This window comes from Rhodotorula paludigena (genome assembly GCF_050403205.1).
Source record: "Rhodotorula paludigena JCM10292 DNA, Rt_paludigena_JCM10292v1_ctg12, whole genome shotgun sequence".
Lineage (NCBI taxonomy): Eukaryota > Fungi > Basidiomycota > Microbotryomycetes > Sporidiobolales > Sporidiobolaceae > Rhodotorula > Rhodotorula paludigena.
In genome coordinates this window covers 127,901-142,226 of record NW_027481446.1, presented here as the reverse complement: position 1 = coordinate 142,226, position 14,326 = coordinate 127,901, and the positions used below count along the sequence as shown (strand labels likewise).

Sequence of the window (14,326 nt, the reverse complement as noted above, 5' to 3'; positions counted from 1 at the left end):
GCAGGCAGCAGCGGGAGAGAACAAGAGAGAGAGACCAGCCACCACGAAAGATCGCCATACCTACATAAAGGAGGCTCCAAACGCCCAGAACGCCCCTGTGAGCTGGTGCGGTGGTGCCTCGAGTCGCCCCGTTGTAGCGCAGAGCCGCACTAGGTCGCTGTCGAGTGTGCTCTCTCGTGACTCGCCAGCGAGCGCTACACTCTGACTGCGAGACGATGAGCGCGAGACCAGAGCAGTTCGAGGAAGTCAAGAGTCGACGCGGGAGTGCGCGGCTGCGGCTCGAAGACGGGCGCCCGAGACCGTAGACAGCTGTGGGAAGCAGAGGGGACTCGGGAGAGCGCAGTCCGGGGTGCGGGCGCGCGAGTGAGAAAGGCTCGTCGTCGTTGGTCGGGGCGGAGCGCGGCGGCCAGCTGCTCGCCCCGCGCCGCCCTTGCTCCCGCTCGCCCCCTTGCAGCTGCTGCGCCCAGCCATGTCGCTCTCTGCCCTCCAGTCGATCCGCTCCAAGGCCGCGCGCCAGGCCGTCCCGGCGCTCGCCCGCGGGTACGCGACCCCGGCGCCCTTCGCTTTGCACGAGGCCGCCAACGGTATCAAGGTCGCCGCAAAGGACGAGGGCCGCCCCACCGCCAGCATCTCGATCGTTGCCAAGGCCGGCTCCCGCTACGAGCCCGCCCCCGGCGTCGCCCACGTCCTCAAGAACTCCGTCTTCAAGGTGCGGCCGACCCCCCTGACGCCCGATCGCCCGCTCCACGCGTTCCGAGGGCCCGCACAGCGCACTGTAACTGACCCGTGGGTGCCACTGCAGGCGACGAGCAAGCGCAGCGAGATCCGCCTCGTGCGCGAGGTCGAGGCGCTCGGCGGTGTCCTCTCGACCTCGCTCTCGCGCGAGAACCTCGTCCTGACCGCAGAGTTCCTCAAGGGTGACGAGTGCGTGCTTGCATGGCTGTGCTGCAAGGGCTGGGGCTGATGTGGGCGCGTCCGCAGGGCGTACTTTGCCGAGGCGCTCGGCGATGCCATCTACGAGGCGAAGCTCCCCGTCTACGAGTACAACGAGGAGGTCGTCCCGCAGGTGCAGGCCGAGTACGAGCAGGCGATCCACGACTCGCAGGTGTACGCGTTCGACCTCGCGCACCAGCTCGCGTTCCGCAAGGGCCTCGGCAACTCGCTCTTCGCCTCGCCTCACACCGCCGTCGACCACTCCACCGCCGTCTCGTTCGCCAAGTCCTCGTTCGCTCCCTCCAACATTGCCGTTTTTGGCTCCAACATTGACGCTGGCAAGCTCACCTCGCTTGTCGGCGACTTCTTCGCCCCGTCCAACGCCGCGGCCGCGTCGACCCTCTCGTCGCCGGCATCGCAGTACTACGGCGGCGAGGTCCGCATCCCGGCGACCGGCCACCACGCCGAGCTCGACCAGCTCCTGATCGCGTTCAAGGGCGCGGCACGGACCGAGGTCGAGTACGCCGTCCTTGCGCTCCTCCTCGGCGGCGAGGCGAGCGTCAAGTGGGGCCAGGGCGCGACGCCGCTCGCCAAGCTCACGACGGCAACGTCGTCGGCCAAGGCGTTCCACCTCGGCTACTCGGACGCGGGCCTGTTCGGTGTCTCGGTCTCGGGCAAGACGGCCGACGTCGAGGGCGTCGCGCAGAAGGCGGTCGCCGAGCTCAAGCAGGTGGCGCAGGGCGTGAGCACCGAGGCCGTCAAGCAGGCGGTGGCCAAGGCCAAGTTTGCGGCGGCCGCGGCGCTCGAGACCAAGGTCGGCCAGGTCTCGGTGGTGGGCGAGCAGGTTGCGGCGCACGGCCAGGTGCCCTCGCTCGACGCCATCTTTGCCAAGCTCGACGAGGTCACCGCCGAGTCGCTCGCGAAGGTGCGTCTCCGGTTGCTCCCGTGAGCTCTTCGAGCCGGACTGATCTCTTTGCGCGTATGTAGGCGGCGAAGGACGCGCTCGCAAGCAAGCCGACGACGGTTGCTGTCGGCAACACCCACGCCCTTCCCTGTGCGTTCCTTCGCGTGTTTGCGGCATTGCATTAGTGACTGACGTGCTGCTGTGCCCGCAGACGCCGACTCGCTCGGTCTCTAAGCAGGAGAAGGAGAATCGCAGCGGAGGATAGACGCAGTGTGCGCTTTCGGATGTAGCGGCGGGGTCGCCCCCGGAAAATGCCTCGGACCAACTTTTTGCAGTATGCCCTTTTCACTTTCTCTGTATCCGGCGGCTCGGCTGCAGAGTGTTTGCGACGCAGAGTGTTTGCTGCGAGTGTGAAAGCGAGGTTGCCCTCAATCATTTCGCTGTCTCCGCCCGGTCCCCGCGCGAGCGCGTCTGCACGAGCTCTACTGAGCTACTGGAAGCTCCTACGACACGCACAGTCGGCTGCAGCGCCTCGCCGTCGCCTCGTCGCGCTTCCCTCACCTCGTCGGGCTCGCTCCCTTTCCCTCGCGTCAGGATGTCGGCGGGCGGCTCGCGCGGCGGGCAGGCCACGCGCCAAGTGCGCAACGCAGTCGACGAGCCCGCGCCCCCGCCCACCCGCGCGCGCTCGCAGAGCAACGTCGGCGCGCGGCTGCTCAAGAAGCGCCAGAGCGTCGCGTACCACCAGCCCCCGGGCGTGCGCGCCGCCGTGCCCGACGTACCGGCGCTGCCGCCCATCTCGGCGGGCATTTCGGCCGGACTCGAGGAGGGCGCAGCGGGGCCGGGACGAGGAGGAGCCGCAGGAGGAGGAGGAGCAGGCACGGCGCATCTCGCGCCGAAAGGGATGGGACTCGGGCCAGTAAGCGAAGATGGTGCGAAGAACAAGCAGGGGCGCTCGCCGACCCCGCTGCCAAAGGACGACGAGCCGGACCGGCCAGAAGCCGAAGGACAGCTCCTCGCAACGGGCTTGGACGTCGAACAGCTTGCTAGCGAGGGCTTCAAGCCTGAGGACTGTGCGCTCTCTGGCGTTCTGGCGAAGTCGTGCACGGCGATACTGACGACGAGACGCCCACAGTCCTCAAGCAGAACCTCCCGGCCGGACGCGGCGAGGCTCCCGCGCAGATGGAGGACTTGCGACGGCTCAAGGGGCGACTCGAGGGCGCAATGAAGATCACGGAGGGCGAGCTGCAGCGAAGCGTGTTCAAGTGGGTCCTTGAACAGCGCTTCGTCTATCCGAGGCACATCTGACCGCTACATCTTCTCAGCAACTACTCCGACTTCGTGCTCATCTCCAAGGAGATTGCAACGCTTGAGAACGAGATGCTCGAGCTCAAGGGCGTGCTCGAGGAGTGGAGGGCCGTCCCTGAATCGCTCGAAGGCGGATGGGGCGACGATGACCTGTTTGCTGCTGGTGCGTTCCGATTCCTGCCGCTTACCTCCTCAGTCCGCGACTGATGCAGGCTTGCAGGCGCGACTGGCGCGAATCGACGAGCCCAGCGCAACTCGCTCGCCGACCTCGCGACGCTGTACAAGTCGCAGCTTTCGGCGCTGTGGGAGGGCGTCGAAGGGTCGCAGAAGTTCCTGCCCTACGTTCCCGGCCGTCACATTATCACTGAAGCCGCCTCATTCGTCGAGCTGCACGCCGCGACATACAAGCCCAAGCAGCCGGTCCACCTCTTCCTCCTGAATGATGCGATGCTCGTTTCGGTCAAGAAGCGGCGAGGTCCCGGGATCGGCGGCCCTGTGCGCCTCGTCGCCGAGCGGTGTTTCAACCTGAGCGAGATCGTCGTCGTTGACTTGAAGGACGCCGGCGGTACGTGGGAATCCCTGCCTTCTTCCTTGTCGACATGTCTAACCTGCTTTTCACCCGCAGATCTGCAGAATGCGGTCAAGATCAAGCGCGGCAAGGAGACGATTATCTATCGCACCGACAAGCCCGAAGACAAGAAGGTGCTCTTGCTTGCGTTCAAGAAGGTCGCCGAGGACCTCATGAACAAGCGGAGGAAGGAGATGCTGAATGAGGCAGAGGCGCGAAAGGGAGATGTGCGTGTCACTTCCTGCGCTGAATTTGGACTTACAGCTGATGCTGTGGTCACGCCAGGCGTCTGGTCTGCGTGGCTTTCGCTCCGACTATGACGGCACGTTCGCCTCGTCCGGCTTCAGTCCCGCCACCGCGCTGGGGCTCGGCAAGGATGACCCGACGGGCAAAGATCTCTCGTGGATCGGCGACTACTCGGACGAGCTGTCGGTGGCTATCTCGACGCGCGAGTTTGAGGGGGCAGTCGTCTGGGTCGAGAAAGGTGCGCGGCTCGCGAGGATCCTTCTCTTCACGGCCGACTGACTTATCAATTGCGTATAGGCAAGTCGATCCTCCCGCAGATCGAGGGCGACGCGCACGCCTCGCAGCTGTTCCGCGCCAAGCTTGACCAGCGGTCCGCCGAGCTCGTCTCGGCGCTCCTGCACGACCTGTCGGACAATGCGATCCGCAAGTCGGGCGTCGTGCGCACAACGTCGTGGCTCCTGCGCCTGGGGCAGGGCGAGCGTGCGCGCGAGATGTTCCTCACGGCAAGGGGCCAGCTCGTGCGCAAGCGTGCGCGGCAGATCAAGTTCGAAGGCGACATCAGCATGTACATCTCCGAGCTCGCCATGGTCTGCTTCACGCTCATCAAGAACACGTGCGAGTGGTACATGGCTGCGTTCAAAGACAATCGCATGGCTTCCGGTTCGTCTCGCCTGTTCCTCTTCTCTGATCCACCCTCACGCGTTGCTCTGCAGGTTTCGTACGATGGGCGAGCGAACAGGTCGAAATCTACGCCGAGACGTTCCGCCGACAAGTCTACGGCGCCGATCAGGACGGCAAGGTCATCGAGGAGTCGCTCGAAGTGACCAAAGCACACGGCGCTATGGTGCGTCTTTTCCACGGCTTCGCTTTTCATCTGATCGCGGCTGACTCGGGCTCGCGCGCAGCTTCGCGACGTCGGCCTCGACTTTACCTTCCTCCTCGACGGCCTCCTCCGCCCGCAAAAGCCGCAGCCCAAGCAGCGCGCCTCGTCCTCGCGTCTGCGCGACGAGGGCCTCACGGGCTCGCACCTGCGCCCGGCAAAGGCATCGGCGGGCCCGGGAGCCGGGCGGCCAGGCGCGCCGCACTCGGCCGTCGCGCTCGCGAGGCAGAGCATCTTTATGCTGCAGGGCCAGGGGCAGGGCGCCGAGGGCGGATCGCGGCCGGCGACACCGGCGGCGGGCGGAGGGGGGCTCACGGTCCCGAAGCCGAGAGAGCGGCTCGAAGTTGGCGGAGGGGAAGAGGCGAGGGGGAGGCCGGCAAGCGGCGCGGGCTTCCAAGATGGTGTCGTTGGCGAGGCGCGGTGATGACCTTCTGTGCCTAGTATTTTCGGGTGCAGTGCCAGTGTTGTACGCCCGTTTCCTCCTCACTCGCGCGTGCGGAAAAGGGGACCGTACAACAAGATTGCATTCATGCAGGGAGTGCGAGATAATCGACGACAGCGGCTACACCCAGAACGCTTCTATTGGCTCATGCGACGACGACGTTGACCTTCTCGAACTGCTCCGGCGTGAAGGTTTTCTGCGAGAAGTGGACGAACGCGGGTCAGCCGGGAGGAGAGGGAGCAGAGCGGACAGACACTGCAGTCTGCTGCCAGTCCATGCGTACCTGAGTGAATGCGTGCAGCTCGGCAATCTCTTCCTTGAGCTTATCGTTGACTGCGAGACGAATGACAACTGCATCAGCTCGTCTCCCTGAACGAAGTCGGCTGGCAGCTGCGACGAACCCTCGCGATGCTTCTTCAGGGTCGTCTTTCCGGCGAATGACGGCGAGACGATGATGACCTCGTACGACTGCGTCACGACAAGTGCGTCAGGACGAAGTTGTGCGGAGGCGAGTGAGCGAACGAGGAGGACGAACGGCACCGCAACCACCTGTGGAGGAGCAAGAGTCAGCCAGAGATGCTCCAGCAGCTTACAGAGGGCCTTCCAGCGCACCAGAGATGTCAAAAACTTGCTGCAAGCGGTTGCAGCTCGGAGATGTCAGCGACGAGCGATGAGGACGGAGTGGGCGCAGGGCGGGCGTACGACGTGGGTAACGTCCGGCCAAGAAGCGCGGATCTTTGCCTCGAGCGAGTCTGCCGACACAGGCATCGTTCTCGTGTGCCAGCAAGCTGCGGTCAAGGCGCTCTCGGTGAGGCAATCTCGAGGTTGACCTTGGATCGCTCGCCCTTGCGCACATTCTGTTGATCTCTGCCTGCTGAGCGGTCATTTGAGCGCTCGGGAAGACGCCCTCGACCGCTGCAATCTGCCCGAGTGTGCGACGTCGACCCGGCCATCATCGGCGACCTTGCCTCGCCCGACTTCCTCGAACTTGCCCGCGCTCTTGCTTGCTCTCCTTCCATTCCAGCTGCTCCACGAACCGTCGTCTGCACCGCCATGGCCAGCCCTCCCAAGTTCTCAGTTGACGAGTGCGCTCAACTCGGCTCCCCACATGGCCTTCCGCTTCGTCTGCAAGCTCACGCTCGACCCGCAGCGTCAACCGCTTCCTCGACCGCGTCCCCTTTTCCGTGACAGGGGCCGCTCTCATCGCCGCCTACTCGTTCTACAAAGCGCGCTCCTTCCTCGGACCCTCGCTCCACTTCGTCGACCATGTCCGTGCGAACCGCTGGCTCTCTGCGCTCCTCGCCTTCGTGGCGCTCAAGGCACTGCACCGCACGCTGAACCGCCTTACGCGCAACAATGGCTGGCGCGCCGACCCGCCGAAATGGAGCTTCGACAAGGGCCAGGGCGATGTTGTCCTCATCACGGGCGGCTCGACTGGCATTGGCAAAGAGATGGTCGAGATTCTTGCAGGCAAGACCAACAAGATTGCCGTGCTCGATCTCGCGCCCCCGACGTATGATGCTCGTACGTGCCGCATCACGCAGTCGCAGCTACCGCCTGTATTGAACTGCACCCACATTCTCAGACGGCGTCAAGTACTACAAGTGCGACATCACGGACGCTACTGCCATTGCCGAGGTCGCGAAGCAGGTCAGGGCAGAGGTGCGTTGCGTCCGTTGCGCGACGAGAAATACCTGCTGACTGTCGCTCCGCAGGTTGGCGAGCCGACCATCCTCGTGCGTCGCGTCCTCAGGAGCGGAAGTCTCGCTTCGCGCTGACAGTCATTGTTGCAGATCAACAACGCTGGCATTGCTCGCGGGAAGAAGATCCTTGACGTTACGCCGGAGGAGTTCCTCCTGACGTACAAGGTCAACGTGGTTGGCGCTCTCAACATCCTGCGCGAGTTCTTGCCTCACAGTGAGTCGTGTACCTGTCGCGGTCCTGTCTATCCGTTCTGACTCCGATGACCTTGCAGTCATCAAGATCAAGTCCGTCTCCCCTTCCGGAGATGTTGCAGCAGGCCGTACTGACCTTGACCCACTGTCTGCATCGTTTTGCGTAGCCATGGCCACATCATGACTGTACGTTCTTCGCATCGCTCGAGGACCGAGTGGGATGCTGATTTCCTGTGACCCAGACCGCCTCCTCTGCTTCATACGCCGCCATTCCGCAGCTCAGTAAGTCTCGGTCATGTACTGTATAGACAGTGCAGAGACCTGACAATCTGGCTTCTCGCAGGCGAGTACTCCTGCAGCAAGGCCGCCGTCTTGGCATTGCACGAGACGCTCACAGGCGAACTGAAGCACCGGTTCGTCACCCGAGTCCTGTCCGCCTCGCACGCTTGTGCTCATATCTCGTCACCCTGCAGCTACAACGCCCCGCGCGTCCGCACCTCGGTCATCTGCCCAACCAAGGTCTCTACGCAGATGGGCGACGCGATGAAGGACACGGACAACCAGTTCCTCTCGCCGACGCTCGACGCGCGCTGGCTCGCGCGCCAGATGGTGCACATCGTCGAGAGCGGACTGAGCGATCACCTCGTCGCGCCGCACTATGCGCACCTGCTCCTGCCCAACTTGCGCAGCTTGCCGGATTACTTCCGCTGGCTCGTCGCGACGGTGCGTCGAGACCGCGGCTCTGCGCTAGTATTCTCCAAAAGCTGTGCTGATACCAACGTGGGTCCATCGATGCAGGTCGGCAAGACGCACGATATCATCACGGTGCGCTGCCGCTCCTGCCTTCCATCCGATGCGCCCAGACTGACGCCGGGCACTGCTGCAGGACGAGCGCAACGCCGTGCAGATGAAGACTTACAAGCTCGTCGGCGAGCTGGACAAGAAGCACGGGTTCGAGTCGGTCGTGCCGAAGCCGCTCGAAGGCGCGCACGAGTCGTAGAGACCCTTCTCCCTCTGTGCCCCTCGTCGCTGAGCGGGCGGCGCTCGATCCGTGACATGTAGCTATTACAACAATGCGAGACCTGTACACCGTCTATGCCGCACACCTCCAGCACTGCGAGAGGGGATCCTGCTGGCGGATTCAGCCGCCGTGCAGCGTCGAGATGAAGACGACCTCGTCGCCGTCCTCGAGCACATAGTCGAGCTCGCCCTCGAGCTCCCAGTCGGTCGAGTTGATCAGAACGAGGATCCCGGGGCGGCTGTTTCACGTCGAGGAAGGAAAGCGAGAGTGAGTCTCTTTCGAGTCGAGCGGGTGAAGAGACAGGGAGAGAGAGACCCGACGCACACCGTCTCGCCCTGCGAGAACAGCTCTGGCCGCTTGCGGTCCTCGAGCAGGTATTCGCGCAGCCACCACACCAAGAACCGCACGTCCGTCTCGGTCGCGCCCTCTTCCTCGGCGGCGACGGGCGCGGGCGGGTCAGGCGGCGCGGGCGAGGCGAGGGTGGACGAGGCGGGGAGGTAGAAGCGCGGGAGGGTCAAGGCGTGAGTGGGCTCGTTGGCGAAGAGGAGCTCCATGCCGCCGCTGTTCGAGCAGGAACGAGGCGAGGGTTAGCACGAAGGGGTGGGGGAGGCTGCGGGTGAGATCCACGAGGCGCACCTCATCTGCACGGTCACCGAGATGGTCGCCATCTTGCGCAGCGCGGCTGGATGCGGGAGACACGAGGCGAAGAAGGTGCGAAGGCGGTGCAGCGCGAGAAGAGAAAGATGTCCTCGCCTCCTGCGCGGGTCCAGTGTACGCACAGGGTCTCTATAGCGCCGTGCAAGTGCAGCATGCGCGCGCGGGAGAATGGAAGAGCTTGCGCTATCAGATGACGGAGGTGTCGATGCTTCCGCTCAGCCTCTCCTCCTTATTCAGACACACAGCTCGCACTCCACCGGCAAAACCGATCGTGCAGCCGGCCATACGTCCAGACGACGCAACAAGACTGTGAAAGCTGTTGATACAGCGCATTGCAGGAACGTCCTTGTCGATCGTCGTCGCGGAAGCAAGGCGTCCTCCACGCGCATGGAGAAAAGGGGGGTCAAGGGCAAAGCGGGAGGTACTGAAAGAGATGATGCAGGAGGGGAAAGGGAATGCAAGAACGACGAAAGGCGCGCGGCGAGGGCGTGAAAGCGGAAGTCGATGTGGGGGTGGGTGAGGCGTCGCGGCTTAGAGCGCGAGGATGGCGGCGGTCGAGACGGCGGTCGCGCCGAGGACGACGTAGCCGGCCATGTACGACGACTTGAGCTGAAGGACTGCGAAATGCGAGGAGGGTGAGTGAGCGCGTCTCAATGCAACGCCGGGACGTCAAGCCGCGGCTCGCCCGTCTCGCGGCGACGGCAGCTCGGATGCAGGACGCACAGTAGCCCATGTCCCAGCCGAGGTGGCGGAAGCCGTTGAGGGTGTGGTACGAGGCGGGGAAGGCGACGGCGAACTTGGCGAGGAACTGGGTCCAGCCGGGGAGGGCGGCAAAGGCCTCGAGGAGCGTGGCCGAGTCGAGCTCTGCGCCGACGAGGGGCGCGGCGACGTGGCCGAAGAAGAGGGCGTAGATGGCTGTGGACGCGGCGACGGCGGGCAGATGCAGGTGATCGAGCGAGCGGGGGCAAGCGAGGCCAATCAGCGCGAGGACAGAGGGGCGCGCGAGAGACGGCGAGAGAGCGGGGCGCACCGGCCGAGAGGGTGACGCCGGTCGCGCGGTTGGCGATGGACGAGACGCTCGTGAGCTGGGGCTGGTAGATGTGCCACGGCGAGCTCGGGCGGCGTGCGCGGTGCTCGTTGAGGTAGTTGTAGCCCTCGTCCTTGGTCATGACCTGCGTCTGCAGCGCCCTGCGATCCCGACCCGGTCAGCTCGGTGGGCGTGCGCTAGACTGGCATGCGTGCTCACCGTGCGGGCACGAACGCAGCCGGGCGCGCGAACGTGCGCTTGACGAGCTGGTCTGCGCGGAGGTGAGGCCAGGGCGGAGGTGAGCTCCAGCGTCCGGAACAACGCGAGGGGCGGGGCAGGGGTGGCTCACGGGTCATGGACTGCTGTGCGAGGCGGTTCATCGTGGCTCTGGCAGACGTGCGCGGTCGAGGCAAGCAGCGGGCAGAGGCGAACCGACGCGGATCGAGGCGCGGAGCGACCCGGCCGCGGAGCACACAGCGCTCGCCGCAACTCGAGCAGAGTGCGAGTCTGGCTGCACCTGAGCTTGCACGAAGCAGTCACACAGCTTCTCTTGCAGTCAGGACAGCTTCCGGAGCGAGTGCAGAAAGAGCAGCCGCCCGGCGGTCTCGTTCCCAAGTTCTCGCTCGCCGTCGCACGCCGCCAGAGCCACGCCGCGCAGGATGGCCTCGCTCGCTCCGACGCTCCGCACAGCCGCACAGCGCTGCGCCCGCCACCCGGCAGCCCGCCGCGCGTTTGCGTCGTCGTCGCGCACGCTCGCCGACGAGCAGCCTGCGTCGTCGACTGAGCCCGTCGCTGGCAGCGCCGCAGCGGGCGATGCGGGCGCACTCGGCGCCGCCCAGGACGCGCAGCAGGGCGCAGCGCTCTCGACCGGCAAGCCTGGCAAGGGCTACCGCGCCTGGCTCAACGGTGAAGGCGCGCGCTTCCGCCGCGGCGTGCAGGGGCGGACAAACTGGATCGGGGACACGGTCAGTCGGGCTCTCTGCATTCTTGAGCAGCTCGCGGGACTTTTCTGTGGCCGCGCTGGCCCGGACGAGCTGGCGACACGGGTACACCGCTCGTCGGAAGGTGCTCTCGCTCGAGGCGGTGTTGCAGGTCGTGTGCCGCCGCCGTAGCTCCTGGCACGATGCGAGAAGCTCGCACAGGCTCATGCGCTCTTCAAGAACCGGACTGACCTCCTTCGACGTCCGCAGCCCTTCCCGCTCAACCCGACTTTCGCCCCCCTCCCCCCTCTCGCCGACTCGATCAAGTCCAAGATCTACAACGCCTACGTGCACAACATCCTCCTCAAGGATGCCACCGACTCGCAGGTCGTGCGCGCCGTCAGCAGCAAGTTCGGCGTCTCGATGGACCGCGTGCGCGCCATCATCCGCCTCAAGGAGCTCGAGAAGAAGTGGAAGGAGGAGGTGCGTCCACCTCTCTGCACACTGCCCTCGCAGCTCTCGCATGCAGCGCATTGACGCTTGCTCGCTACTTGCAGGGCCGCGCATTGCAGACCGAGCTGCTCAAGGGGATGGAGTCGCACCTCGGCGTGCGGCCAGTCGGCGAGCACTGGCGCGGCATCGAGTCGCCCGAACCGACCAAGCCGCAACTGGCGAGCAGCCGCACCGTGTTCGAGATGGTGGACGTCGAGTCGGTGCGTCTTCTCCCCCGCGCTCACGTTTGCGCTCTTTCCGCTCAGGGCATTGGCTGACTCTCGTCTGCGCACGCAGGGCGACTCTCCCGTCTTCCTCCCCCTCCTCTCCCGCATCCCCCTCCGCGCCACCCCTCTGACCGAGGCGCCCTCCCCCTCCTCCCCCTCTGCCCCCTCCTCCTCGCCCACCTCGACCACCGTCCCGGCCTCGCGCCCCGGCCGCGCCGCGACCATCTTCACCGACTTGAGCGGGTCCAAGGCCGGCGCTGCGCTCGAGGAGAGCTACGACCGGAAAAAGACCAAGCGCGGGACGCCCGCAGCGAAGAAGACGCAGGGCGGGGCGAGTCGGGCGGAGGCATAGACACAGGCGTAGGTGCGTGGTAGGGCCGAGGAGAAGAGTGTAGTGTACTATTGTTCGCATTCGGTCGTTGGGCGGTGGGACTGGGAGAAAGATGCCCGCGGATGTGTGAATCGCCGAGCGACGCCAGCGGATGCGACGGCGTCGGAAGTCCGGTGGCTAGACAACGACATTGCCGTGAGTCTGTGCTGAGCGGACAGTTCTGGCCAAAGTTAACCAGAAAGGCGTGTCGCAGGCAAGAGCACCGCCTCCCCGAAAGCCAGCGGTCGCAGGCTTGACTTTCTCGAATTGCCCGCTCCCGCCCTTCCCTGCCGGACTGGTGCTGTGGTAGAGGCGGCAGTGCATGCTCTCAGCGACGACGCGCCTCTCCAGCCCCGCCAGAGCTCTTACGCGCTTCCGACCCCGCTTCTCCTGCTCGCGAGCGATGACAACTCTGGCGCCCGCCTCTTCGCCCAAGGCCAAGCCTCCGCTCGTCGCAGTCATTGGCACGACCGGCGTGGGCAAGACGGACCTGAGCGTCGAGCTGGCCAAGGCCGTGGGCGCGCGCGAGAGGGCGCCCAAGCGGGCAGAGGTCCTCAACCACGACTCGATGCAGTGCTACCGCGGCCTGGACGTCATCACGAACAAGGCGACGGACGAAGAGATGCAGGGCGTGCCGCACCACCTGATGGGGTTCCTCGAGCCGGGCGAGGAGTGGAGCGTCAACGACTTTCTGGCCGGGGCTCTCGACAAGGTGCGCACGTCCACGTCTCTTCCTGACTTTGCGCGTCGTTTTGAGCTCTTTTATACAGATCCGCGAGCTACAGCAACGAGATGCGCTGCCCATCGCGGTCGGTGGCACGACCTACTACCTGCAGAACCTCGTCTTTCCAAACCAGCTCGTCGCCGACGTGCCCGCCCGTCCCGCCTCATCCTCCGCCCCATCTCCTGCACCTGCACCCGTCTCTGCTCCGCATACTCTTGCCGACACGTCGCACTTCCCGCCCTCCCTGCGCGAGACGATCGCTTCTCTCCCACCCGAGCTCCTCGCGCTCTTTCTCGCGCTCCCCTCGCTCCCGCAAATCTCGTCGCCCTCGTCCTTCCCGCCCTCGTTCCCGCTCGATGTCCTCACACCGCGGCTCCGCGCGCCCGAGACCCTCGTGCCCGCGCTGTACGCGCTGCTGCAAGCGGTCGATCCGCAGAGCGCGCAGAGGTGGCACTGGCGCGATGTGCGCAAGGTCAGGCGGGCGCTCGACGTCGTGTGGGAGGGTAGAAGGTGGGAGGACGTGGTGCAGGAGCAGAAGGCGAGGCCGAACGAGGGTCCGAGGTGCGCTTTTTGCCTTGTCTAAGCGTCAGGCGGTGAGCGCGAGGCTGAGCGACTGAGCGGGATGCAGGTACCGAACACTCATCTTCTGGCTGTACGCCGAGAACGAGTCGCTGCATCCGCGGCTGGACAAGCGGGTGGACAAGATGATAGAGGTAAGCACTCCATCAGGTTTGTTTACCGGGAAGCTGTGGCTGACCCTTCGATTCGCAGCGCGGCCTGCTGTCCGAGATCAACGAGCTGTGGCAGATTGCCCATGCGCCCGGTGCATCTCCTATAGACTATTCAAAGGGCATCTACCAAGCCATCGGTGCGAGCTCACACTCTCTACGGTCAAGTTCTGTCGTTGACCCGCTCTCGCATCAGGCTACAAAGAGTTTGGAGACTTTCTCGCGCGACGACACCGCCATCCCGACCTTTCACTCGAGAGCGACCCGGAGCTGCGCAGGCTGTTTGACCAGGGGGTCGAGGCGACTCAGACGTCGACGAGGCAGTACGCCAAGCGCCAGGTCAAGTGGATCAAGGGCAAGCTGCTCCCGGCCGTGCGCGAGTCGGCCGAGGGCGAAGTTACGGTCGTACTGCTGGACGCATCGGGTGCGTAGTCAGTCGACGAGCAGACTCTCTAGACTCGTGCTGAGAAGGTCATTTGCTCCGCACAGACCTGTCGTTGTGGCGACATTCAGTGCTCGATCCCGCCGTCGGCATACTCAACGGTGCGTCATATCATACATGTGCGCAGAGACATGCACTGACGCCCTGGTACGCAGCTTTCCTCGACGGCGAACCGCTCCCGGATGCAGCCTCCCTTTCGCCCCTTGCAGCACAGCACCTTGCGCCGACCTCCGCTGCCTCGTACGTATCTCCTTTCGAAAACAACCGAGACTCTGCTAACGTCGCTTGCTGTCACAGCGCATCGCACGCCAAGCGGCCCTGCCCTTCCTGTACACGCGACCCCTCGCAACCCTTCCTCGTCGAGGAGCGCCAGTGGGACGCACACCTCCAGAGCAAGACACACCGCATGGCACTGCGGAACCGCGCGAAGCGTGAAGGGCGGGCGAAGCCTGCCGATGAGGTCAAGGCGGCAAAGCAGGAGAGCGGGGAGGACGAGCGATGAGGATGGACACCCTTTTGCAGGAATGCTACAACACGTTCCTCCA

At 64.9% G+C, this 14,326-nt stretch overlaps 8 protein-coding genes across 8 annotated transcripts; 5 read left to right on the top strand and 3 right to left on the bottom strand.

Annotated features, from left to right (window-relative positions):
- Positions 1 to 469: 469 nt before the first annotated feature.
- Positions 470 to 2,071, top strand: QCR2 (ubiquinol--cytochrome-c reductase subunit 2; the record flags this gene model as incomplete). Its single annotated transcript, XM_076647955.1, has 5 exons — positions 470 to 709; positions 803 to 924; positions 982 to 1,858; positions 1,921 to 1,987; positions 2,049 to 2,071. The coding sequence occupies 5 exons, from the start codon at positions 470 to 472 to the stop codon at positions 2,069 to 2,071; spliced, it is 1,329 nt and encodes a 442-aa protein (XP_076506464.1).
- Positions 2,072 to 2,432: 361 nt separating this feature from the next.
- EXO84 (exocyst subunit EXO84) lies at positions 2,433 to 5,260 on the top strand (the record flags this gene model as incomplete). The annotated part of the gene is made up of 9 exons (XM_076647954.1): positions 2,433 to 2,907; positions 2,970 to 3,099; positions 3,160 to 3,305; positions 3,363 to 3,707; positions 3,768 to 3,937; positions 3,996 to 4,194; positions 4,254 to 4,616; positions 4,670 to 4,800; positions 4,862 to 5,260. 9 exons carry the CDS (start codon positions 2,433 to 2,435, stop codon positions 5,258 to 5,260), a joined length of 2,358 nt encoding a protein of 785 aa, XP_076506463.1.
- Positions 5,261 to 5,423: 163 nt separating this feature from the next.
- Positions 5,424 to 6,046, bottom strand: BOL2 (Bol2p; the record flags this gene model as incomplete). Its single annotated transcript, XM_076647953.1, has 6 exons — positions 5,424 to 5,474; positions 5,562 to 5,611; positions 5,680 to 5,746; positions 5,814 to 5,827; positions 5,891 to 5,909; positions 5,981 to 6,046. The coding sequence occupies 6 exons, from the start codon at positions 6,044 to 6,046 to the stop codon at positions 5,424 to 5,426; spliced, it is 267 nt and encodes an 88-aa protein (XP_076506462.1).
- Positions 6,047 to 6,331: 285 nt separating this feature from the next.
- Positions 6,332 to 8,173, top strand: JCM10292_001095 (SDR family oxidoreductase; the record flags this gene model as incomplete). The annotated part of the gene is made up of 12 exons (XM_076647952.1): positions 6,332 to 6,363; positions 6,429 to 6,802; positions 6,864 to 6,940; positions 6,994 to 7,014; positions 7,072 to 7,195; positions 7,254 to 7,266; positions 7,341 to 7,359; positions 7,416 to 7,455; positions 7,517 to 7,586; positions 7,647 to 7,896; positions 7,972 to 7,998; positions 8,060 to 8,173. 12 exons carry the CDS (start codon positions 6,332 to 6,334, stop codon positions 8,171 to 8,173), a joined length of 1,161 nt encoding a protein of 386 aa, XP_076506461.1.
- A 141-nt stretch (positions 8,174 to 8,314) lies between these two features.
- Positions 8,315 to 8,862, bottom strand: URM1 (ubiquitin-related modifier URM1; the record flags this gene model as incomplete). Its single annotated transcript, XM_076647951.1, has 3 exons — positions 8,315 to 8,432; positions 8,519 to 8,755; positions 8,831 to 8,862. 3 exons carry the CDS (start codon positions 8,860 to 8,862, stop codon positions 8,315 to 8,317), a joined length of 387 nt encoding a protein of 128 aa, XP_076506460.1.
- Positions 8,863 to 9,382: 520 nt separating this feature from the next.
- SHH3 lies at positions 9,383 to 10,258 on the bottom strand (the record flags this gene model as incomplete). Its single annotated transcript, XM_076647950.1, has 5 exons — positions 9,383 to 9,468; positions 9,575 to 9,766; positions 9,882 to 10,039; positions 10,098 to 10,149; positions 10,228 to 10,258. 5 exons carry the CDS (start codon positions 10,256 to 10,258, stop codon positions 9,383 to 9,385), a joined length of 519 nt encoding a protein of 172 aa, XP_076506459.1.
- Positions 10,259 to 10,537: 279 nt separating this feature from the next.
- On the top strand, positions 10,538 to 11,869 carry JCM10292_001092 (uncharacterized protein; the record flags this gene model as incomplete). The annotated part of the gene is made up of 4 exons (XM_076647949.1): positions 10,538 to 10,843; positions 11,069 to 11,281; positions 11,356 to 11,511; positions 11,588 to 11,869. The coding sequence occupies 4 exons, from the start codon at positions 10,538 to 10,540 to the stop codon at positions 11,867 to 11,869; spliced, it is 957 nt and encodes a 318-aa protein (XP_076506458.1).
- A 421-nt stretch (positions 11,870 to 12,290) lies between these two features.
- MOD5 (tRNA dimethylallyltransferase) lies at positions 12,291 to 14,283 on the top strand (the record flags this gene model as incomplete). The annotated part of the gene is made up of 8 exons (XM_076647948.1): positions 12,291 to 12,599; positions 12,658 to 13,172; positions 13,240 to 13,324; positions 13,383 to 13,479; positions 13,536 to 13,763; positions 13,829 to 13,882; positions 13,937 to 14,021; positions 14,079 to 14,283. 8 exons carry the CDS (start codon positions 12,291 to 12,293, stop codon positions 14,281 to 14,283), a joined length of 1,578 nt encoding a protein of 525 aa, XP_076506457.1.
- Between the last annotated feature and the right edge of the window lie 43 nt (positions 14,284 to 14,326).